This window comes from Neopelma chrysocephalum, unplaced genomic scaffold (genome assembly GCF_003984885.1).
Source record: "Neopelma chrysocephalum unplaced genomic scaffold, ASM398488v2 Primary Assembly neopelma1_97, whole genome shotgun sequence".
Classification (NCBI taxonomy): Eukaryota; Metazoa; Chordata; class Aves; order Passeriformes; family Pipridae; genus Neopelma; species Neopelma chrysocephalum.
In genome coordinates, this window is record NW_020897760.1 from 2,910,472 (window position 1) to 2,936,715 (window position 26,244).

The 26,244-nt window shown below is 44.7% G+C and overlaps 1 protein-coding gene across 2 annotated transcripts in view; it reads right to left on the reverse strand.

The window, feature by feature from the left end:
* The window catches only part of NEGR1 (neuronal growth regulator 1), a 213,426-nt gene extending 209,363 nt beyond the window's left edge, over positions 1-4,063 (reverse strand). The window contains exon 1 of one of the 2 annotated variants that reach the window (XM_027694428.1): positions 3,738-4,060. In XM_027694428.1, coding sequence (XP_027550229.1) covers positions 3,738-3,907 — 170 coding nt within the window. In that variant the 5' untranslated portion in view covers positions 3,908-4,060. Of the gene's footprint in view, positions 1-3,737 lie in introns of both variants that reach the window. The other variant, XM_027694429.1, reaches the window with a different exon arrangement.
* Between the last annotated feature and the right edge of the window lie 22,181 nt (positions 4,064-26,244).

The window sequence follows — 26,244 nt, forward strand, 5'->3', positions numbered from 1 at the left end:
ATGAAGCCCTTCTCAAGTGGAAGTGTCTCATACCCCCTGGGCATCCAGCCCTGTAATGCCAGCCCTGCCCCTGACTCTGGCTGTGCCTGCATTCTGTCAAGTGCTTCACATTTGTCACCTCTCCTAAAACACTCCCCTCCTGAAATCTCCACTTCTGCTGTCAGTGAGATGGATATGCTGGAACACACAGTGATCCCACTCCTTACAGGAGGTCTTGGAAAGGGTCACGGGAGAAACCCAGCTCTGAATATACAGCTTGTTCCCTGCATTTCTAGCAGTCCACAGTGAAGCAATATACTCTTTTAATAAAATCATGGGTTTCTAAGTTGCTCTCTCCTTCCTCATGTGTTCTCATGAAATCTTAACAGGCTGCCTAGGAAGAACACAGGATGGAATAATACTGCTGAAAGTGAGCGGCTTCCCAACATTATTCTGCCATGAAGAACAACCACATTACTGACATGATTTCTTATAACTTAAATAAATACAAATAGTGTTGGGACTGTAAGGATCAATCACCAATTGAAATCAAACAAAAGGGACGTGGGTTTAATTACTGAGGCTACAGAAATAACTCATCACAGACAGAACTCCTCGGCTAACAAGGGCTTTTCTGTAAAATCCCCTTGCTGAGGGTGTTTCTCTACCAAAGCAGGTGTCCAGTGACATTCTTGGCAAACCTGCTCTTCTGTCAGTCCTTCATGAAGGGTCACATGGGTCCCGTGCCTCTGCCAGCATTGGGAATTGCTGGCCAGGGAGGCCACAGGAGAATCCCAGCATCCCAGTACCACCTGGGCACAGCAAAGCAGGACCCAGCCCCACAATGGTCCTGGCAATGGGGCTGAAGAGGGCACTCACCCCAGGGGTGCCATGAGGGTGAGGAGGGAAGGGGTCTAGATGAGCAAGAACAGCAGACAAGAGCAATGTTCCCAGAGCACCAGGCAGGGAGAGATGTTCCCAGAGCACTGGGCAGAGAGCGATGCTCCAAGAGCACCAGGACAGGGGGTGATACAGTGCTGCTTCTGCAGCACTAAATAGATGCTGTGTATTTGATACTAAATTAACTAATTACACTGTTATGAGTTAACTATTTCAAAATGAGGGAGCCAAACTTATTTATTTTACTCCATGTTAACACACAGAGGATTTTACTGGAAAACCTCAGCAGTTCCAGGAGCCTTTATTGCTCATCTTCAGCAAAGACAATGAAAACTTCATGTGAGAACTGGGGCTGGCACCTGGCCCACATGCCCCATACTCATTCAAACAGGCTATGTGCTTTCCTCTCTGATATATCAGCTCAAAATGAGACTCGTGAGTAAAAGTTTCTCCTCAGTTCAACACGAGCAACCCCATTTATTCACTCTCCTGGGGAGCTCAGACCATGGGGTGATGTGTAATACAGCTGTCCAAGGTCCTCAGCCCTATGCAGGGTCCGCACCCAAGCAAGGGCATCCGCAACGCCCCTTGCTGGGGGCTGGCTCCACCTCAACACACATCCCATAAATCACCCTCATCTTCTGACAGCCATGAAAATGCTGACTCAAAGCCATGGGAGTGCCGCCCATACTCCAGCTTTAATTATTAAAGCAGGATGCTCTTGGCACAGTGCTGCCTCGGTACCGAGGGGAGGAGGCAACGTTTGAAGCCCTCTCAAGACTGGTAAAGCAGAGAAGGTGGTGCTTAGGGGGGAATCAACACGTGCTGGCCACAGAGAGCCCATGGCCATCTTGCTACAAGAGGCTGGGGACTCCGGAGCGCAGCCAATTTTGGACGCTGCGAGGCACAGTCACTAGGAAGGGCTGAATTCAGATGGCTACAGAGCTGGAAGGAACAAACTCCTTTTCCAGCAGCCAAATGGTTTATTCAGCTCACTGGAATTTGTATTTAAATAAAGAGCCAGCTTCCAATACTTAGGATACTAATAGCAATTATTTTACTGTATATTGAAATTAGTTTACAACACAAATATCCAGTGAGGAACACTCCCAAAGGAGCTGAGACACTGGGCAGTGGGAGACTCGGGATAACAGGCTCTGCCTGGCTGCTGCACACTCAAAGTGTTTGCTCCCACAGTGATCCTGCACTATCCCTTCCAAGTTACAACACTAGCCTAAAACAAAATAAGCCCTGGTTTAAAGCAAGCCTGCTGAAGGCACGGGAAATGAGAGAAGTTAATCACAGGGCGTGAAGAATGAAATCCAGATGTAACACTCAAAATTCCAGCACCTCATCCCTCTGTCCCAGAGCTCAGCAGCGAGGTGAACATTTCCTGTAGCAGCACCTCTTTACAAAACACACACTCACCCTTCCTAGTGAGACCAAAGTGATGCTTGCAACCTAAAGCTCCCATTTCGTTTATGTAACCTATCCAGCTGCACCGACACCGAGTTCCAAACACAACCTTAGGCCTGGAAAGCTGGATATGTTCCAGCAGAACCCCACCAGTAGATAACACTGAGAGCAATCACACCTGTTTTTAATGCTGTAGTTTTAAACACACTTATATCTTAATAGCATTTAGTACTGACTATCTGTCTTAACTGCTTGTGAACCCACCAAGTTACCTTCTCTGCAACCTGTGAGCCTGAAGCAGTATAAATAAACCACTTTTTAAAATTATTATTTCCTTTGATCCTCCAATTGTGCTGACAGAAAGCACAAGGACCTGAGCACGTCTCAAAATACAGAGTATAATTGAGGTACACACAAAAACCACTTGTCAGCTGCCCTACATAGACATCTACTGTATTTTCAGGAGCTACTACAGCAGGAGTAGCCTGAAAATGCTTCATGCAGCATTTTACAGCAGACTGTAGGATCATTGAAAATGCTTATGGATAAAACACATTGCAACCTGGAGATTTCAGTGACAGTCCAACAAAAATAATACAGCCAGACTTCATAGCTGAGAAGTGCTGCTAATTAAAAATCAGAGATTTATCACCAGTGAGGAAATTCAACCCACTGCAACCATATTCCAGAGAAGGAGAAAATGTGGGGTTTTGGAACTACAGAAAGATCATGGCAAAAGTACAACACACAAATAAAAAGTTAGAGTCTAGGGGGCTGGGGAATAATCAAGTCAAGCAGAGGATTAATGAACACAAACCAGAAGGAAGGACTCGAGTAGATTAACTATGGTGTCGGACTGCTGGTAAACAAATTTTGCTCCAGTCAAGTAATGAGGAGATACGGGAACACAAGGTCCATTAGGAGAAACAGGAACATAATCTCCTATTGGCATAAAGCATGGCATTTCTCGTTGAGAAATATAGAAACATATCTCAAAATAAATAATAATACCAATGTTAATGCTTCTGGCAGGGTGTAATCGTCCTCTCCCTGCCACAGTCAAGCGCTGCTCACTCTGCAGAGCTCCCAAACTGCTGCCAGAAGCCAAAACTGCATCATTTCACCCCAACAACCCGTTTCCAAACTTCTAGCAACAGACTGGGCTTCCTAAATAGGGTTAAAACAGGAGAAACCGCGGAACGAAACCACCCCGGGAGCGGGCGAGCAGACCGGAGCTCTGGGGATGCGGGTACCGGGTGGTGATAGGGATAACTTCCCGCATCACCGGGGCACCCCACAAGCATCCCCGGGGGAAATTCCCGCCGCCGCATCGCCCCTGAGAGGGGTCGGAGGCTCCCGGCGGAGCCTTGGGCATCTCGGGGATGCTGCGGCGGCGGGGACGCTCCGTTCCTGCATCCCTCCCGCCCGCGATCGCCTCCTACCTAAGCACCGCCGTGTCCCCTTTCCTGACCACCAGATTGTCCACGGTAGCCCCGGGGAAGTCTCCGCCCGGCGCAGCGAGTCTCCCGGGAGGAAGGAACGAGCAAAGGCCGAGGAAAGCGATCGCCAGCCACTGGTGGGAGCCCCCGGCGCTCCGCACCAGCGGCACCATCTCCGCGCCGCGCTGGTTCTGGCAGCGGAGACCGAGCGCTGCTGCTCCCGGCGAGCTCGGCCCCTGGTCGGCACCGGCGGTGGGGGACCGGGAGCGGAGCGCGGCTGCTCCCGGGCGGCCGCCGCAGCATCCAGCGAGGAGGGCAGCGCGCCCGCTCTGCGCGGCGGCTCCGCGGCGGCGGCGGGCGGTCCCCGCTGCCAGCCCGTTGCCACGCAGCCGTCGCCTTGGCAACCGGCCCGGCGGCGGAGGGATGCTCGGCCCCTTATCCCGGGCTTCCCGCTCCGCCCTCCTCGGCATCCCGGCTCGTGAACCCACCCCCCCCGCCTCTTCCCACGGGCACCACGGACCCCCCACCCCCGCTTTCCCAGCCTACTGCTGTGCCACATCCCACCCGGCCCGCTCCTCTGGCCCTCTCCACACAGAATACTTCAGAAAAATCAGCCACTTTGCCAAAAGCCAGCGAGTCACAGCCTGTGCTGAGGTGGCGGTGCTGGAAACGGCACCCGCGGTTCCGCGGTGAGAGTCCCCTGGGAGCTGTTGGAATTTCCAAACAAACAATCCAGACCTTTCTGGAAAAACGGTCGGCCACTCTGATACTTCCATTTCCTAAAATTATTACTAGAAAAATTATTCCAGATAGAGATCTTCTCCGAAGAGCAAAAAACCCACTGACAGATTATTTCCCAAAATTCTATCTACCAGGATATCTAGAGATCTTCACCCAAAAGCAAAAATCCACTCAGATTATATCTTAAAATTCTACCAGGACGTTTAGAGATCATCTCCAAGGGACAAAATCTACTGATAGACTATTTCCCAAAATTCTACCAGGAAAGCTGAAAACCTTCAGTTCAAGGAGAAAAAAAAAAAAATCACCAACAGATGATTTCCTAAAATTCTACAAGGACATACATTTAGAGATCTTCACCAAGAAGCTAAATATTCACTGAGCTATTATTGCCCAAAATTATTCCAGGATATTTAGAGGCCTTCGCCAAGGTGTAAAAGTCCACTGACAGATTGCTTCCCAAAATTCTACCAGGACAACTAGAGATTTTCAGTGAGGAGCTAAAAACCACTGACTTATTATTTCTCAAAATTCTACCAGGACAGCTGGAGACCTTCACTAAAGAGTGATAAACCAGTGACATTTTTTCCCAAAATTCTACCAGGGCATCTGGAGACCCTTGCTAACAAGCAAAAATCCACTGACATTATTTCCCAAAATTCTACCAGGATATGTAGAGGGTTTCACCAAGGATTTCCTAAAATTCTACTGGAGACCTTCAATGAGAAGCAAAAAAATCCCCTACAGATTGATTCCCTGTAGACACCCAGGAATGAGAAACTTCTTTCCTCCTGTGGTCTTCTCCAACACACATACATACACACGTCATTTCCAGCCTCTGGCAAACACACTGAGCAGGGAGTTGTGATTGCTCCATTTGTTTACCAAACACCCACTTTCCAGGTTTATTCAGCACCAGAGCCCAGGCTGCAACTCACCGGGATCAGCCTAAATCCCTACAGGAATGACTCCCCTCTGCTGATCGAGAAAAGTTGCGTAAGCACTGCGCTGCTGTGGCACAGGAACTGCATGAGTGCTCCATTCGGGCAGTTCTGAGCATTCCCACACTAATTCACGCACATCTGGCCCACACAACGTCCGGATTGTCCCTCGCAGCAGCTCTGCCACCCCACGTGTGCCATTTCCCCACAGTTCTCTCCCTTTCATCCGCTGCCAAGGTACGGATTTTTCTGGTGCACCATTTTCCCCTACCCACAATTTGCATCAGAAGGATTTAGGAGTAGAATGCTCCAAGTAAAAAAATATTTAATAGTCACAATGCTTCCACTGCGTGCTCTGTTGGTGAAGCCGGATCCCCACTCCTGTAAGCTCTACCCTTCATTACTGCATTCCAAGAGATCTTCCCAGCTGCCAAAAGAAATTCTAGTGTACACAAAAGGGAATTCTTCTTCTTCGGCACACGATACTACAGAGTTTCCTTGACAAGGAAAGAGAAAGGGGAAGAGAGAGATTGGCTCTCACATGGTCCCTGGGGAGGCCTCGCTGGAACACAGTGATGCCTTTTTCATGTTAAGCACAACTGCACAGTGACACAATCCCTGTGTCACACACACCCAGCTGCCGCAGCCCGTAGTGCCCAGCCATCGACCATGGCAGCAGGAGCCTCCTGCAAGTACAACTGAAACATGTATTATCCAAAACATTGTTAGGAATGCTTCTGAAGCAGCACCGTGCCCTTAGGAATGGGCTGGGCACAGGACATGGGAGCTCTCACTAACAGGGAGTTGTTACTGGCAGGTGGAGCTGTCCCACACACATGCTGCCACCTCCCCATGTTCACAGATGTGCAATAACCTCCCACAGGGCCTTTCCAGCTCCTTGAGTCAGCAACCAAAGCATATCCCATGCCAAACACCTGGAAACGTAAATGTCCAGTCCCTAAAGAAGGCTGGAGAGGGTCTCTTGTCTTGGCATCAAGAGGAAGGCAACATGGAACCACATGGGAGTCAGTTTTCAGATGCAAAAAACTTCACAGGGCTGTCGCATGTCAGAGGCCCTTTGAATGTTCTGGTACATTCAGTGCTCAGATCATCCACAGAGAGATGAGATATAATAGTCAAGACCTAATTTTAGGGAGAGCTCTGTAACCTTTAATGAGTCGCATGATGTTGCTCTTACTTGACCTTAACAAACAATCAAATAACTTGCTCTTCTTTGAACAAGAAGAACAAAAGACATGTCCCCAGCACCATTCTATTAATTTTGCAAAAGATCAGATAAATCTCAATCAACAATAGCTAAGATGAAGCTTTTTATTTTGTTTTGTTCATTTTTAGATTCATATCCCTGCCTTTCAGACTATTTGCAGATCAATGGAAAAACAAACAGGTCAAAAGTCAATAGCAGTTACGGCAGTCAAGGTTGCTCTAGGGACTGAATCCTTTCATCTGGATCTCCCGCACCTGCCAAGTCCAGGAAGCTCTCAGGGAGACAATGAGTTGAGCCCCCCCAGCTCCCTCAGTCACTCATGCTGCTCCAGACCCTTCCCCAGCACTGTTCCCTTCCCTGGATATGCTCCAGCCCCCCAATGTCTTTCCTGTTGTGAGGGGCCCAAAACTGGACATAGGACTTGAGGTGTGGCCTCACCAGTGCCCAGTACAGAGGGAGAGTCACTGCCCTGGTCCTGCTACAGGCCATGATGTCATTGCCCTTCTCGGCCACCTGGGCACACACTAGTGAGTGCACACTTCCCATGGAGAGAAGACAAATCTTCTTGCCTTGACAAGAATTTCTTGACAGAAATCTTCTTGAAATCCTTGTTATTCAGCTGCATATTTTTGTTTAGAACCATTTCAAAAAGCTAAATTTAGTTGTTGTTTGCAAGTATTCCTTCAACAGTTTGCACAAATACTCAAGACTGATTCCCAGACTTCACACTTGGCTTTTTGCTTCGTTTCCTTCTGTGCGTTTAACTCTCCTGCACCCGTTCCTTCCCTCTAGTGACAGAAGATGGAAGTTGAACAACTAAAATAATCTCCAAAGGAATTGATGCTTTTGGTCTGCATCACAGAGCCAGAATTCCACACAGAAAGAGGTCACAGGCAACAGAAGCAGGGTATCCATGAGTTGGTAGTCACTTACAGGCAGAACACTGGGGCACAGCGCCCTTCCTGTTTGTATCCAAGCACAGGATACCAGTGGAATAATCTGCTCAAGGAAACCCCTCTCTGTAACAGAATGGTTTGTGTCAATTGCTGGTTTTCATTGAACCCTTCAGTTTTTGCCATGTTCCTTTTAATTCCTTGTCACATTGACTTCCACTAGCTTCTTTTGTTTTTGTTTTGTTTTTTTTTTTGTTTGTTTTTGTTTTTGTTTTTTTTTATGGTTGGATTCAAGGTCTTTTCCAACCTAGATGATTCCATGATTTTCTGTGTACTCTGGACAGCCACCTTGCCCCTACATAAGCATCAGTCAAGGAATGGGCTCCATTTCCACATGTTTTAACATCTGCAGCCAACGTGCATGTCCTATTTTGCATTCCCAACATCCAGGACAGTCACATTCTCAAGGTATGCTGGAGCAAGTCCAGAGGAGGCCACAGAGGTGCTCCAAGGGCTGGAGCCCCTCTGCTCTGGAGACAGGCTGGGAGAGCTGGGGGTGTTCACCTGCAGAAGAGAAGGCTCCAGGGAGACCTTAGAGCCCCCTCCAGTGCCTAAAGGGGCTCCAAGAGAGCTGGAGAGGGACTTTGGAAAAAGGCCAGGAGGGACAGGACAAGGGGGAATGGTTTCCCACTGGCAGAGGGCAGGGTTAGATGGGATATTGGGAAGAAATTGTTCCCTATGAAGGTGGTGAGGCCCTGGCACAGGTTGCCCAGAGAAGCTGTGGCTGCCCCATCCCTGGAAGCATCCAAGGCCAGGTTGGATGGGGCTTGGAGTAACCTGGTCTAGTGGAAGGTGTCCCTGCCCACAGCACAGGTAGAAGGAAATGAGCTTTAAGGTCCCTTCCAACCCAAATATTTCAGGGCTTCTATGTCTCATCCTTGAACTCAATCCCACTGTGGGGACAGACAACATCCTGCCCTGATGTTTTGGTAATGGCTCCAATTAAAATATTTTCACACAGCTCTGAGAATGAAATGGGCAATTTCCACAGATGCAATAGTTTGCTTTTGAGATACACATTTCTCAGTGTTCCAGCATTCCCATCTAGTTGCCAAATCACTTTGGTTGGCATCACCCATGGGATCTGAAGGGCAATCTGAGGTTTGGCACAAGACTGTCCCTGAGAATAAGACTGGGGGAAACAACACACATGACACATAAGACAACAGGACAAGGATAGGACACAACAACAAAAGAACAAAAAAAAACCCCATCACAACACACAGAATTTTAAGAGTCGTGTTTTACGTCCAAAATCACAAAACTTGTTATTTTTAAACATTTTTACCCTGGCCAAAAAATGGTAGAATTATAGATGTAATGAATAAAGTGCTCCCAGAGATAAAACTAGATTTTAGATTTTAATACCTTTAAGAAGAAAAAAAACCCGTAATAATTCCTCTTAGCTTAGGAATTCTCAGGTAATAATCTCTAATATATCTGCATTTTGCTCTTCTCTTTTATATCAGAAAAATCATGAAAATAATGGCAACACTTTACTCCCGTGCTGTAGCACAAACTCTTCCAAAGAGCATCCAGACACTGCTCAGTGTTCTTAAACAGTGTCTCAAGTTGCCTAAAATTTGAACAAATAACTCAATGCACCCAAACCATTTGTCAGCTTTAGTTTTCAAAGAGCAATTTCTGATGGTTCTGCAGGAATTACGTAAATGAGCTCATCCAGGTCAAAATCCCACTGGATCATCAGTTACAGCGTGAAAAGGCTTTGCAAAAGGCATTCCCTGAAAATTTCACTCGGAAAAGGGGTTGAGGTGCAGATAAGTCGAGGGATAAATCTCAAAAAACACAGACCCAGCACTCTGACATTTTAAAAGACATTTTTGTCAGCCTCCCTTTCAACACCTGCTTTTTATTATTTAAATCTCTCACACACAAAAAATGAAAATAGTGACTTTATCAAGCATCAGAATGAACAGAAATTTCCTTTTAACTGTCTCTGTCCCAGATGACTCCAGAATTCCTGACACGAAGGTGGGGTTTTTTGTTAATAGGATTAAAAGCAAACACCAGAATCTCCATAAAACACATTTTCCACTTTCTGCATAGTCTATGGCATGACTACATAGAGAATTGTGCAGTAAAATATGAAATCATTTCCCATACTTCAAAACCTGGGAGAATCCTGGTGCAATACCATCTAAGCTGGCAACTACCACCTGTAAGCCAGGAATTCTCTTAGCACAGGGATGAATGAAGTCCTGATTTCCATAGGTTTGAGTCGTCATCGGATTTGAAGTTTTGAATTGACAGAACAAGGCTGCAGAACACGCTCAGCCCGTATCAGAGAGCAGAAAACACAGATAACAAGGAATCCTCAAAGGAGGAGCAAATCCAGAGGTGCCTATTTATAAAACACAGGCTCTAATTATACCATTCCCAGACACAAGGCACTCGGGACATCACTGCACTGGATTCTCTCCTGTCTGAGAAGACTTAACATCCCCACCACAGTGGGAACACAGACATGCTGCAGGAGCAGAGGTGCACACAGAAAGCCACGAGGCAGGAGCCGTTTCCATCTTATGCCCCTCATTCACAGAACCATTCCGGTTGGAAAAGCCCTCTCAGACCATTGAGTCCACCCATTCCCAGCACTGCCAAGGCCACCACTGACCCATGTCCCCAAGAGCCACATCCACACAGCTTTGAAATCCCTCCAGGGATAGGGACTCCACCACTGCCCTGGGCAGCCAGTTCCATTTGAGCAGGAAAATTCAACAGTGCAGGAAAAAAAAAAACAAAAATCACAGAATTATCGAGGTTGGAAAAGACCTCCAAGACCATCAAGTCCAACCTGTGACCAATCCCCACATTGTCACCCAGCCCAAAGCATTGAGTGCCACATCCCATTGTTCCTTGAACACCTCCAGGGATGGGGACTCCACCACTTCTCTGGGCAGCCTGTCCTAATGTTTAACCTTTTCCATGAAGAAATGAAAAGTAGTGAAACAATTCCTTCTTAAGCATCTATGGAGGCATGAAGGAGAGCAATGCTGTTCCAGCCCTTCATAAACAAGCCTTTTTAACCCAGGAGCATCATGGAAATGCTGTGCTTATAGAAGATATTCCTTCTAAAATCTGACGCTTCTGCCCAACAGAAGTGCCTGTGTGTCTTTGGGGTCGTGGTTGGCTTAACCAGCCCTCAGAGGGAGAGAGCTGCACACAGCATGAGGTTCTCAGCAAAACTTGAGTTGTATGTGGGTGAATGAAAACATTTTCTTCACCATATGGTGCACGATGAAAGTAATTGCCAAGTGGCAGCAGCTCGCTAATATTGGTGCCAAATCCACAGACAATGCTGTCAGCCCAGCCCACTGCACCCTATTTTAGGATGCAAGTGAGTGCAGTTTGAAAACATCCACCAGAAGCTTCAGGCTGAAGAACTCCACAGACAGAATCCCCGCATTCACAGGAAGTGCTGGGGTGTTCAATTGTTCAGAACTCTTTGATTCACAAAAGGGCAGAATTTGCTGTACAAAGAATCAGTCATTAAGGTTGGAAAAGCCCTCCTGGACTGTAGAGTCCTACCTGTGCTCGATCCCCACCTTGTCACCCAGCCCAGATCAGGTGCCATGCCCAATTGCTTCACCAGCACAGAGGGACAACTGCTGCCCTGGTCAAGAGTTGGCTTTAAACAAGTCCCAGGGGAAAAAAAGCAATAATTGACAACACACAAGCATCCCACTGTCCTAGAAATGACATCATCTTGTCACTGCTGTTCTGTAACAAGGAAACATCCTCCTTGGTGGGTCTGGGAGAGGAGCAGAGGAAGGAAATCTGGAATTCACAGTGCAACAATTTACAACTTTCCACACTCAAGACAAGTCAAAACATATCCTTTGATGGTGTGGTGTAGTGCTTATAAACAAAGTGCTTTTTGAGCATTAAGGAAGTGCACAAACACCTCTCCAAGGATCCTTGCAGCACATATAAGGCCATTTCAGAGCCTAAGGATTAAAGATGCAGGGTATCTCAAACTTACAAAACAAACCACAGTTGTTTCTTTGGTGTTTTTCAGCCTGGAGATGTGCAGAAAAGTCACTACCAAAAGTGATGGATTTTAAATTTTTTCCTGACAGACATTCCTGCTTTACACTGGCTTGGATGGGGTCCCTCACTGCAGTCAGAGTTTACGATTCAAACAAGACAGGATGTGTTGTGTCAAAACTTAACAAGTGTGGACAACGTGTGACTGTGCTCAGCAGCCCAGATCATTCCTCTGCTCCAGGATTTCATTTATTCATCAGGGAGCAATTTGTCTGAACAACCTCCAACATCTCACACAAACATTCCGCCCTTGGGAGAAAAGCCCCATATGCCCCTGTACCTGGAAGATGGAAGGGCCCAGACTGCCCATGCAAAGGGGGAGAGATCAAAAAAGCCCAGACAAGCTCCTGCTTTGTCTTAATGTGGACTTGATAACTGGGGAAAAAAGCCTCCCCTGCTATCACAAAAATAAACATTACCCTTTCTATTGCCATGAGGGGACCCCACCCGCTATTGTATGACCAACAAAACAAATGAAGGAGGGGAAAAAAGTTTTTTTGTGTCCCAAGGTGACTCACACGTGTTCCTTTGGGACAAAGTCATCTCCACCATAATATTACAGGATCTCTGTTTTTTTCTTTTTAAAGCTCTCTGAAGAGTACATGAGTTGTCTGGAAATTGGAGACCTTGTCACATTCAAGTCATGGAATCCCAGAATGGGTGAGGCTGGAAGGGATCACAGTGGCTCATCTGGTCCCACCTCCCTGCTCAGGCAGAATCATCCCAGAGCGCAGGATTGCATCCAGATGGTTCTGGAATACCCCCAGTGAGGGATACCCACACCCTCTCTGGGCAGCCTGTTCAGTGCTCAGTCACTGCATAGCAAAGAAGGTCTTCCTCGTGTTCATGTGGAACTTCCTGGGCATCAGTTTCTGCCCCTTGCCTCTTGTCCCATTGCTGAGCATCCCCGAGCAGAGTCTGGTCCATCCCCTGATCCCTCCCTGCAGACACTGACAGACATGGATGAGGTCCCCTCTCAGAGTCTTCAAGGCTGAACAGACCCAGTTCCCTCAGCCTATAGAAACTGCTCATCTAAGAGCTTTTTTCTTTAGGCCAATCAAAACAAACTCTTCCCAGCTATACTCAACACACCAATCACCCTTGTTGATGTCTTCTGGAGCATCCCTGGCTCTTGGCAGCGCTCCTTGTCCCTGACAGCCTGGGCTCTCTGGGTATGTCTTACTGCACCACTGAGACAACCACAAGCCCTGAGCAACCTGGTCCAACTCCAGATCCATCTAGTGGTACCAGACACCCTGGAAAGGGTCCCCTGAGCCAGGGGAGGTTTAGGTTGGATATTAAAGAAAATGTCTTCACAGAAAGGGTTGTCCAGCCCTGGCATGACTGCCCAGGTGGAGTCCCTATCCCTGGAGGGATTTAAAAGATAATACAACATGAAATGAGTTTTTAAAGAGGGGAGAAGGTTTTTTACTCTTCATTTTTGGTATGCAGCACAGGGGATGGAGGATGTGAAGATTGCTGATCACAGCACATCAAATAAACCAACCTGATAAATTGATTAATGTGCTGACTTCATGTTATCCCACTCTGTTTTGTTTGATTTACATGTATAATTTACTTACTCATTTAATCTCATTAATAAAATATCAGATTGGGAGACTGTGTGGACTGCATGTTTTCTCCTAGGGTGTTAAGATTAAAAACCTGAGGAATCTCCAGATAGTGCCTTTGTAAATCTCTGAGCAATGGTACAAAGCCGTGCCTTATAGCGCTTCCATAATTGATGCTGGAATCACAGCACCGCTGGAGTTTATGGAAAACAGTATTTGCATATCAGTCATTTCTTCTGACTAACAACAGGAAGCTGCAAGGGGTGGATAGAAAGCAACCATCAGAAAGGTTGATCACTGTTCCTAAAAATCAATCTCTGCTTCTCACAGGGCTGGCAAGGGAAAAGGCACCTGCTCCACTTCGAGTCAATAACAACAATTAAGTTAGAACCACAGAATCCCAAAATCACTGAGGTTGGAAAAGCCCTCCCAGACCACTAAGTCCAACTTGTGACCAATCCCCACCTTGTCACCCAGCCCAGAGCGCTGAGTGCCACATCCAGTTGTTCCTTGGACACCTCCAGGGGTGGGGACTCCACCACCTCCCTGGGCAGCCCCTTCCAATGCCTGAACACCCTTTCCAGGAAGAAATTATTGCTGACCTAGGACATTATTAGTAAAAACACACGAATAAATGAAAATAAAGTCAACTTCGGCCATGCTCATAGTCAAGAATAGAAACTGAATTTCATGATCACATCAGAGACCAATTATCCTTCTGAATACAGAAGAGTTTGTGTGAGAGGAGGTGTAAGAGCAGAACAAACAGCCCCAAACTAGGCACCAAGAAACACAGTTAAATCTCCCCAATCTCAGGCCAGCAGTACAGCTCAAGGTTTGAATATTCACACTCCATCCTCAGAGTGGCATTTGAAAAAGAGACTGTATCTGTCAGAGAAATTGAATAACAGGAAGAAACAAACCACAATCTGCTGGGAGATGATAGACTTACAAAATAAGCTTAATTCATCAAAAAAGTACACCTTGCCCTGCACACACTCCTGATTTCTCAGACATGAATTATCTGCACACACAGGCCTACGCATACATTCCGCTGCACACAGGGAGATTCAAAAGACACAATCTTAACAAATTTCCTTCCAATGCAACAGAGACTATGACTAAAGGTGGCAGAGATAAAGTGATCTGCTTCAAAGGCTACATTTTGAAGAGAAACTTTTCAACATCAATTTAAAAATAATTTTTAGGTATTCCAAAACCCCCTCAAAGCTCAGCTCTATAACACCCACCAATGAAACAACCCATTTGCACATTTTTAAATAGTAAATCTAAATTCCAAACCAGAGAAACTTTAAATGAGTCAGTCAGATATTACTTCCCCAGAAGTTAATGTCTGTTGAATTATTTAATTATTAATTTTTCAAATTGAATATCAATAAGGTACCTGATCACAACAACACAGAATGTTTTACATCAAGCATAAACCTATTTATTAGGTTTCAGCATATTTTTATCCTTTTTTTTTTCCTTTAAGCAAAGGAGGCTGATGTCCCCAGCTCCATTTGTATTTGTGTGCCCAACCCACTGTGACAAGCTTTGCAACTGGCTGAATGATTTCAATCATGTTTGTCTCACAGACAAAGGTCTAAATGATAATACGCTCCTACCAACATTATGAAATTAAGTAACCAGAGATGCTCTATTAGTGCCCCACTGGGGAGAAATCTTGCAACACGAGCTTGTCGTTTTATTAGCCCCAAGAATTCCATCCTGTAATGCTGAGTCACAGGACAGGGGACTTGCCAACACAGAAATTAAATCTAGATTTAAAATAGATTTAAAAACTGTTATGTCTGAGAATCTAAGATGTCCCTGGGTAGGTCAGTTACATGGGAAATGTCAAATGTTCCCAGAATTTTCTGAGATGTCTTTGCAGCTGGCAGTCTCCTGGCAGGCCTTTCCATAAGGAATCACGATGCCTGCAGAAATCTTGCCAGGTAGGTCCTGGTGGGCAATAATCAACTCTTCACCTCTAACCTTGTTATTGCAAAGGCATGTTTTTCAGACCTTGAACCACTCTTTGTCACCATTTTTTATATGTTTCCAATTTTTTGTATCTACTCTCAAGTACACAACCCCACCCCATGGCCCAGCATTCCGAACTGTACCAACCATCACAACACTGCTGAATCACCTCTTGGTGCTTCACGTTTCCCACATGGACGTCCAAAGAATGGCTGCCTTCATGTACCAAAACAGCAACAACCTGCTTTTCTTTCAGAGCTTTATGGATTTAAATTAGAAAGGATGTTCAAACTCAGCATTCACTTCACATATTTGGCTCTAAGAAAAAGTTACTGGCTTTCACAGCGAGAGCTTTTGGGAAGCACCACAATAGGATCTTACAGCACAAAGAGTAAACTCTAATATGCAGGTGAAGTAAGTCAAGAATCTAGTATAACTTAAGTTGAGTCAAGAATAAAACACATGCAATTATGATAATGGTAAACTCTAAATAGAAAAGTAATTTTTGGGTCTGCAGGCAGAGACATTCTACTTGTGTGTACGTGCATAAAGTTGAAATGTTTGTGTCTGACATCAGCAAGGAAAAAACCATTTTAAAGAATGCAAAAAATATTATTTTAAATAATCTGGGACATGATTTCAATCCTTAATTGAAACCCCAAAACTGACTGCGGAAAGACAGAAGAATGAGCAACTACAACAATTGCCAGCAGCATCTGACTCCCTCCAGGAAACAAACCACAGAAGAGTGATGAAAAGTGGGTTTGCCTAGAGCAAAGACTGGGAATTGATGTTCAAATTCTCATCATTTGTTGGTAATTAGTCATAGCTGTTTGAAACAACATGTCTTGTACAAGACTAATGATGTGTCACTCACATACTTCCCAGAGGTTCCACAAGTACAGGAATCCTGATGTGCTGGGTAGAAAATTAGGGATGTTTATTAGTGAAATTGCAATAGACAGCACCATATCACTGAGAAAAAACAAACTGTTGTGCTGGTGGAGAAATCAAGGCACATGACAAGGAAAACCATGGAAGCCAGAGAAGATGATTGGCCCAGACCTGGCTCCTACGTGTCTGAAGGCTTTACTGACACTCTGCAGCTCAGCAGGGACAGGCAGAGAAACAGTCCCAAATTACTCCATCTTCCATCAGAGTGCTCATTTCCACTTAATAAAGTGCTGGATCAAATGAAATCAGTGCAACAAAACCATACCCAGGACTGCAAAAAATTTGCAGATTGAAAGAGTGTAGCCATACTAATGAAATAACTGACTCAGCAGCTAGAAGAAAAAAAATCACTCCTCTTATAGATGAAAATTTTCATAGTAATGAATAATCAGAACATCCAGAGGTAAAATACATGGGTGCACCAGCTGGAGGACAAAGGACAGGAAGGCAAGGAAGTACAAAACTTTGGAGGACAGCAAAGAACATCCAAATAGGAGTGTTAGATACTAGAATAAATGTGCCATGCTACTAAATAATGCTACCAAAAAGATTTAACTAACAAAACCCAGGAAATAACTACTTTCAACAATGGAAATGCACAAAGAATTTCACTGTTCCTGTCAATAAAACCCAGAGATTGCAATCCCCAGCCTCAACACACAGTAATGCAAAATAGGGACACAAAAGATTTCCCTTCCTCAAAGAAACACAATAATACACAAACTGTTGCGTGTTACAAACTCTCACAAATGCACCAGGCTTGGATGTGATTGCAGCCAAAGAACCTGTGGCTGGGATTTCCCACCACATCCATATTTCAATTAAAACACAGAATCCTTCTTGCAATTTAAAAAACAAACAAACAAACAAACAAAAAACCCACAAAAACCTCATTCATTCATCCAATGAAAGTACACCAGTTGTCTGCATATTTGGACCTTTTTAAAAGCTCCTTGTTATGAGTCAAGTTTTCCCTCAGTTTTTAAAAGATTTAAAAAAAGTTGTGATTGTCTTAAAATATAAATTGCGTTTTTCTATAGAAAAGGCCTCATATAACCACACCATCACCTTTCCACTCATGCAAAGGGATTGTTTATTTTGCATGACATGTTATCCAGGAGCTCCATGACTACATGACTATCAAGGAGCTACATGACCTCTCCTCAGGGTGTATTTTCAGTAGACCAGCAAAGGGTGGAGCAGCTCCTGACCATCCCAGGAGAGCAGTGCATGGAACACAGCACTGCTCTGCACCAGGGGTCAGTGTGAAACCACTGCACCACAGCCTGGGCTGGGCTGGAGCTCCCCAGAGCTGTGGCTTCAGCAGAGCCTGGAGAGGCTCAATGACACAGTGATGGCTTTACAGCAGCCTCACAGCCCTGAGAGGTTTTCCTATGAGTAGGACACAGACGGAAAAGTGTTTCCTGAAAGCACCAGCAGCGCCAAACTCAACGAGGTTCCTGCTGTGTGTGGCAAAACATTTCTGAAATACTGAGTCAACAAGGTGGTAAATCAGGCTCCTTACCTCAAGGCCAGGCACAGTGACCACAGTCTCCTCTCGGATGGTGGGAGAAGCAAAGCAGAGAATAGCAGCCTCCCTGGAGACAGGAACTGATCCTTCCCTCTTTGCTGAAAGCCTGGATGTTTTTTGACATTATACATCTCATTCAGCAGCCTTCCCAGTCCAGCTGTGGCCAGTCTAGAATGGTCCACTGGCAGCAGATTTGGTATTCCCAAAAAAGCTGCATTTTCATAGAAAACTAGCTTGAGAAAATTAATTCAGACCTATATAGTCACTAATATAAAGAAGTTTCACTAACACAAATTTTCAGCGTATATTGATGGTTTTCTTCCAGCTGTTATGGAAATTTTATTATCTGCTTACATTCTTCTCCCCTCCTCCCTGGCATACATTTACCTTGGCTTCTATTTTTACATGTATTTCAAGAAGACAACACTCCTTTAATTTCTAATGTTTTAGTCAGGTAAGTAATACTGAATGGGAAACATTCACAGTGTGTGTGGAAATCAGGAAGAGATCAAAGAAGCTCTAATCCAGTGCTCCTTCCAAAGCCTTTGTCACTAGAGCTGGGTCTATGGAGGCATATCTCAGGAGAAGAGAACAGACTCTAAAACAGCCCCAAGTCCAAAATACACATTTTCAGTAATTTAAGTATATGCTGCTTCAAGAAAACATTATTTTTAGCCCCTCAAACTCAATTCTAATTACTTCTGAAACTTAAAATAGAATTAATTTGGAAAAACAAACAAACCAGAGAGAGAAATGTCCTTGTAGTTGCACATTCAGTGTATTTTCTTACATCAAACTGCTGAGACTTTGCCCAGTCAGTGCTTTAAACCTCCCAGTGAGTAAACAGACAGAAGGGGTGTTTCATCTTCACAGATAGTTTAAACAGCACAGGTAAAAATAGCTCTGGTTTGGCATACAGCTGAGAGCTGAGCAGGGAAAGGAATCTAGGTTAATATTCCAGCATCCTCCAACTAGTCAGTGGCCATCAGTCAGGCAAGGACTGAAAACCGATCCAACAGAAATTCTTGCTCACTTAGTCCTAGATTCAAAGGTCAATTTGTTCTAAGGAAGCGTCTCACTTCTGCTTTTTGAGGGACAGAGGATGCCAAGAGGAAAACTCCTCCCTCGCTGACACTAATCCCACCGCGAGTAAGGACACTGGGAGCCAGGTTGTGTAAGGAACACAGAGGAATCAGACAAGTGAAGCACACGCCCCCCAAACGAAGCTGGCAGCAGGGAGTACAAAGAACACACAGAACGTGAACTCCAGAAGCAGCATCCTGCCTGCACGCGGTTCTCCAGGGCTGGAAATCAGTATCCTGTTACTGATTTCAGTTATAGAAACATGGGATCATTAGCATTGGAAAAGACAAATGAGATTAACAAGTCCAACCTTCAACCCAGCACAACCACGTTCACCACTAAACCATGTCCTCAAGTGCCACATCCACGTTTTTTTAAACACGTCCAGGGATGGGGACTCCACCTCTTCCCTGGGCAGCTGTGCCAGGGCGGGACACCCCTTTCTGGGAAGAAAATCCCTAATAGCCAACCTAAATCTCTCTTGGCACAGCTTGAGTCTATTTTCTCTCATCCTGTCACTCATTACCTAGGAGAAGAGAGTCCAAACAGGCTGAAGCAGAGAAGTCCTGATTTTATACACACTAGTGTTTATGAAAAGCAAATGTTCTTGTAAAAGAAATCCAAGGCATCACTTAATAACTGAGCCATTTCGGTCAAGGAGTTATTTCTTCTTACCAAGTTCTTGAGTTGCTTTTGTTGGAAGAGAGACATTATTCAAAACACTCTTTGGTGCAAAAATCATTTCACAAGAAATTTTAAACCAGACTTAAGCCCTACAGTGCTTAAGTGTCACCTACAGTGACAGCTTTCAGCATCCTGTTTTTTTCCTAGAAACACAAACCCTTTGGTCTTGGGAGCTGTGTGACCCTTCCCACTGCAGTAGCTCTGCACCTCAGTGTACATCTTCGGTGAGAAACAATCATCCTGCCCTGAATTATTGAGAAAGGCACATGTTTCATTCTTGTGTTTGTGACAGTAGAAGGAAGATCAAACAGAGCTCCAAAATTTGTTCCAAGCCTTTTGAAAGCCTCTGACAACATGAAAGCCTTGACAGTTTAGTTACTTAATTTTTTATGGACTACTTCATTTATTAGAAGGAACGATGCCTAAAACTTCAGCATTAGCTGCTTTGCTCCCAGGAGAGGATAAAGCCCATGTCACAAACATTATCTTATATGTGGCATCCGATGGATAAGGAGTGACGTTCCTTTGGAGTGGACTGAGCATTTAAATCAACCTCAAAACCAAAGCTCATCCCTGTGACTTTGCCACACAACCACTACACACATTTCATGCAGGATTTTAAAGTAGATGTGAGTAAAGCTTAAAGAAACCAAGAAGTTCAATCCCTCTCCAGACTGTTCAACATTTTGAAAAAGAACATGAAGAGAAGCTCTGGGGATGTGGCACAGCTGGGCACAATTACATTACAACTCTTCTCTGAAGGGTCATTTCTCTTCCAGCCAAAGCACTTTCCTTATCCTTAGTGACCACATTCCAGCTGGGTGAGGAAAATCTCCACAGGGGGTCCCTCTGCTGACAAACCCCATCCAACAAATTTAGGAGCTTCTGTGCCAATCAGGGCAGGTAGCATGAATTTATAGAAAGGCAGGAGTTAAACACATTTGAGTGACGCTCAGACAGCTGAAACTGGAAGACAGTCACTGACCATTTTTGTGGCTTTAGCTGTTTGGGGCTGTTGGTCCTTGCTGTGTAGTTCCTCTGAGGGTGGAGGATTCCAGGCTGGGTTAAGCTTATGTTTCAGAAAGCAGCAAGATGCTTCCAGATCCTGCCAGAGGACCAATGCGACCAACACTGCAGGTGGTCCTTCCCTCTGGTTTGCATCTGCCAGTGTTTCTAGGGAAAGCAACAAATTCCTACTGCCCAATTTCCATAGCAATGTCTATGAGGCCAACTGACTTCCTCTCCTAAAAACTGGAATGCTCATACTCTCTGGGATGAGGAGGTTTCCAGGAACACCATCTCTGTACTGGGCACTGGTGAGGCACCTCAAGTCCTGGTTCCAGTTCTGGAACTGTAAGAAGGACATTGAGGGGCTGGAGTATGTCCAGGGAAGGGAACAGAGCTGGGGAAGGGTCTGGAGCACCAGGAGCGGCTGAGGGAGCTGGGGGAGCTCAGCCTGGAGAAAAGACGACTCAGGGGGGACCTTTTCACTCTCTGCAACTCCCTGACAGGAGGGTGGAGCCAGGCAGGGGTCGGGCTCTGCTCCCAGGGAACAAGAGACAGGACAAGAGGAAATTGCCTCAAGCTGTGCCAGGGGAGGGTCAGGTTGGACATCAGGAGGAATTTCTTCCTGGAAAGGGTGGTCAGGTATTGGAAGGGGCTGTCTATGGAGGGCGTGGAGTCCCCATCCCTGGAGGTGTCCAAGGAACAGCTGGATGTGGCACTCAGTGCTCTGGGCTGGGTGACAAGGTGGGGATCAGGCTCAGGTTGGACTCGATGGTCTGGGAGGGCTTTTCCAACCTCAGTGATTCCCTGATTCTTACCAGTGACATTTTTGGCATCGCTGCAGGACAACCCCATCTCAGTTTTTCCTACAGGAACCTGTTGGATGCTCCAGAGCTGGAGCACCTTCCTTTTCTGCCTCTACTCACAACTGGTAAATACAAAGCAAGAATAACATTTGCCTTTTACATTCTGGTAACGACTCACTCAAAATAAGCAGATCAATCACATATAATTAAGTTGTCAACCCTTAATATAGGGTGTTGAACTACTTTAAAAAAGGCAAATATAAATACCAAAGCAAAGCAACAGGAAACAAGAAGAGAGGTCGAACTGACTTTTGTGGCCAACAAAAACCCGGGCCTCTGATTTTTCCCATTATTCCAGTTAAAAGCTGAAATTTAGCTGTTTAATATTTCAGCTGGATAAATCTCAACCATATTTAAGGCATTTAAATCTGCCATTTGTGGATATGTAGCTGACCCTTAGCACAGTATAATCCCTGCAATATATTTATGAAATATAAAACCACCCATGATGACCAGCATCCATGGTCACTTATCCAAGAAATAAAATCTCTCTTCCAAGGAGCACAGAGGTAAATCAATAGGAACGATTTACATGAGCAAAAGGCAGCTCCAACATAAAATAGAGGTGCCTTGCCCTTTTATGGAAAATGTCAACAAAAATTGGCATTTTGATGAAGACTGTTCCAAATTTTAGTGGCACATAGAGAAAAGTTGTAATAATTCTGTAAAAAAACATCTCGAGCAGTTGTTCTAAAAGGCTGATCGTGCCCTATGCAGGTAAGACCACCTTGTCCATGTGTCACACTCTGGGGACATGGCCCCAGCTGAGGATGGAACTTCACCTTGTTCGATGCATTGTGATTTCTGCTGATCAATTTAATTTGCTGCAAGTTAGCAGCTTCCAGCATAAATACTGATTATTTTTTTAACTTTATTCAGATCCTGAATGGTATTTCTTTGGCTGCAATATCATTTATGAGCTGTATTATAAACCTGTGAATGGGGTTTTCTTCCATACAGCCAACATTATCTTCTTCTTGCCTTAACATTCCATCAGTTCTATTTGTCTTTGTGCATGAGGTGTCTAAACAGAAAAAAAAAAAACACACCATTTTTTTTTTAAATCTTGCTCAAAATTGTCTTCTCACTTTGATTAGTTCGGGATTGACATCAAGAAAACATTTTACTGTTCCAGAACAGGTGAAATGCGTTTCCTGTCTGAAGCATAACAGTCATCCTTTTGAATATCCCTTTGGGCATCAAGATTGTGATACAGTATACCTAGGAAAAATTCCACAGCTCAAAATCCAGAAGGATCGATGCCCGAATGCCTCTGGGAGTCAGCAGAGGTTGTTCCTGCCTCTCCCAGATGCCATTTAGGTTAAAATCAAATTAAAATTCATAAGTCTGAGATTTTACAAGGTAGGAATGTCTGACAGGTTAAGTTCAAAATGGATTTCCCTCCCCCTCAAATTCCAGAAAGATTTTGATCTGTGGTATCAATATGTATTTCAAACTTGAATAAGTGGTAAAACCTATTCTAAAAATCCATCATTTACTAAGCTAAGTGATGAGTTATTTCCTTTCTTTTGATGGAAAAGCATTCTCCAAAGAAGACAAATAATCTGATCCAGTGATTTTGGTCATTTCTAGAAAAATGATGAAAGATCTAGAGTGACTTTTCAGTAAAGCAGTAAACCACCTCACTTAGGAAGTATCCCAGTGAGAGAAAACTGAAACCAGGGGAATTAAGCCAAACGCTATATTCAGTTCAGCACTTTGATGATATTTTCACTGCAGGACATCCAAGAAATAAAGCGAAAGGAGCTGGAATTATATCACTTTTTTGTAATTGTAGTTGCATTATGGACCTGTAATTATATCTTTCATTTATTTTTTGTTTTGAAAGAATCACTTTTGTGAAGATGAACATGCCTTTGCAGGTGGCCACATCCTCTGCTCAGCACCAGGTACACAGCACATCCCTCCTGGGACAGGTGGGAGCCAGGCCAAAATTTCCAAAGTGTCCTCACAACTGTGGGAATGTAACCATGGCCAAGAGTCTCTGATTGGGATGGATTAGGTCCTGCCTCCTGTGTCCTTTTCCAGGCTGGTCTGGTAGAAAAGCAGCAGCACCAATCCAGGGGAAGAGCACAGGATGGACAGGAGGCACTTGAGTATCTCTTCCTACCAGGGAGCCCTGGCACAGCCCCAAACAGTCCCAGAAGGAAAAGGCAAACCCCTGGATTCCCAGTACAAGGTACTGCATTTCTAATTCTAGAAATAAATACTATGGGGTAGAGATCCCTCAGTGGTTATATTCCAACACTAATCTTGGCTGCCTTCAGCAAACCACCTTGTTGTATTTTGATATTTTCAACAATAAAAGGAGAACCCTTCCAAGGAACACTGAAGCGATCACATTTCTTTGCAGAATATAGAAAGAATCTTTGAAGAATCCATGCAAAGCAATAAATTCTGGAGCTGCACCAGGGAAAATAGCGTAGAAAAGAGAGTAAAAAGAACCATTAATAACATATAGATAAGATCACAACACTGTCACAGACTGTTTTCCACAGAAGCAGCTTGGATGGAGTTGGAACAGTCAAGCTGGGACCTGATCTGGTAGCACAGTTAATAGCAGCTGTTGAAAATTATTTCCATAAAATTCAAGTCTGGTTTGTTGGCTTTTATTGATCAAAAAGTCTGTGTCAGGTGGAGCATTTCACAACACACTTCTTTGTCAGCAATACCATCTTTCAGAAGGCAATGAGGCAACAAACATCTCCTTATCTGTACTGGAGGCACTGGGGGAAAGAGATGATCTCTTGGCAAGGGACTGACTACACATAACAGGCAGATTCGTACTGGCAACAGTGTCTGTAAATTGTAACTAATGATGGTTTAAACTGTTTTGTTTACTGGGAAAAGAAAGGTTGTTAATAAAGGATCATAGAAACATACTTGGTGACACTACATCGTGTCAGTATTTTGACATCCAGATCAGAGAACCGCAGAATGGTTTGGGTTGGAATGGACCTGCCCACGGCAGGGGGTGGAACAAGGTGAGCTTTAAGGTGCGTTCCAACCCAAACCACTCTGAGTCTAGAAAGGGCTCAGGCACAGGTATATTTATTAAAGATTTTCTTATGAAAATCTTCCAGCCCTCAGCAGGAGCAGCACTTTTCCCAAGCCCATTCTGCAAATGGCAAAACGAGACAAAATGCAGGAAACTGATTACCTGGACTAAACTCCAGGTAAGCAGAGTCTGGGTCAGCTGAAACTAAAACTCTTTACAAACCGTAGCTCTGAGTCATCAAATCTGTCACCTTATTAAAAATATATTCAATTGGGGTATTTTTTCGCAAGTGGGTGCATGGACTAGAGTTCTATTTAGCAAGCAAGTTTAATTTTTTTTTATTAGAGATCACACTGTAAGCCTCTTATTTTTGCTATAGGTATCATTTCTTTAATTTGTCTGCATGCCTGTTAATGACTGGCAAGTGACTTTTCCTTTAAATTCTTTTGCTAGAAGTCTGCTGTGAATAATTGATTAGTTGTAGCCAGGTTGACTTGCAGCCTCGTTCTGTGCTACCTGCTTCAAGTGTTACATACCCCAGAAACATTTGCCTGCCAGAGGCAAGGCAATATGTGCAGATTCCACTTTGCCTGCAGCCACAACACTGGATCTAGATAGTTAAAAGACATAGTTTAGGGGAAAAAAACCCACCCTCCTAACAAACAGATGTGTTTCTATCTTCCACATTTGAATGATTTTGCTCCAAAAATCATCCATGTTTTGTTTTTCCTTCAGGACTGACAAAGAGTTGTGATGCAACATCAAGAGTTGACAACAGGCTTTTCAAGGGAGCCTTTGATCATTTAAAGCCCCGAGCTCATTACACTTCTCCTGGGACACTGATCTTTCAACTGCTTCTTGCTGGGTGAACTCTGACCGCTAAGAGGCCTAAGGGACTAAAACATGCCCTTTTGTGAGCAGCCTTTACTCATTATCCATCTCAAATAGTTTTGTAAAATTTGATTTACATATTTCCATGTGTGTAAGTTGCCCAGAGAAGTTGTGAGTGCCCCATCCCTGGACGTATTCAAGGCCAGGTTAGACAGAGCTTGGAGCAACCTGGTCTAAGCAGAAAGTGTGGGGCTGGGACTGGATGAGCTTTAAGGACCCTTCCAACCCAAATAACTCCATGATTCTCTAATTCATAGGGGAAGAGGTGGGGGAAGTCAAATACTGAACTCCTTTTCTCAACCAAACACCAGCAAAGGTCATCAGAGCTCCACCAATAATCCTTTAAATTCATCTTGGATAAAGGTGCTCAAAGTGTAACAGAAAGGTGTAGCAAAGGTGCAGGACACATGTAAAATAACCATCCAAAAACTTGAGCCTCTGGGTCCTGGGGAGCAAACAAGCCACAGTAATGCTGTGCCAGAATTTTTTCCAGGAGGAACAGCCAATCAACCAGGGAGATGAAAACCTAAAATTGTCTATTTTGAGGCTTCCTGCAAAGAACTTGGACAGGGTACATGGAAAATTTTCTCCGTCTCTAACCCTGACTCCATCATTTAAGCTATTCTTAATCCTGGCAGGCTTGCTGTGAGTCCTCAATTCCTTCTGAACCTTCAAGCAGGCACTTCAGCCTCATCTCAAAACACAACGTGAGTCCTGAAAAATCCCTGCTCCAAGAGACAAGAGAAACCCCATGCCTGCATTTATGTCCATAGTTCTTTCTCCTTTATCCCCAATTTCCACCCTGAAAGGCAGTCATGCATACAGGGAGATGGTGATACATCTCAAAGGATGAGCTGGCTTCTCAGCATGGCTCACAGCACAGAAGGGGAACTATCAGGGGAAAAGGAAGCTCAGAGAAGACACTGACAAACACTGATGGGGGCAAGGAAGCTTTGAAAAACAACTCAGCCTTAGAAAAATGAGCACTT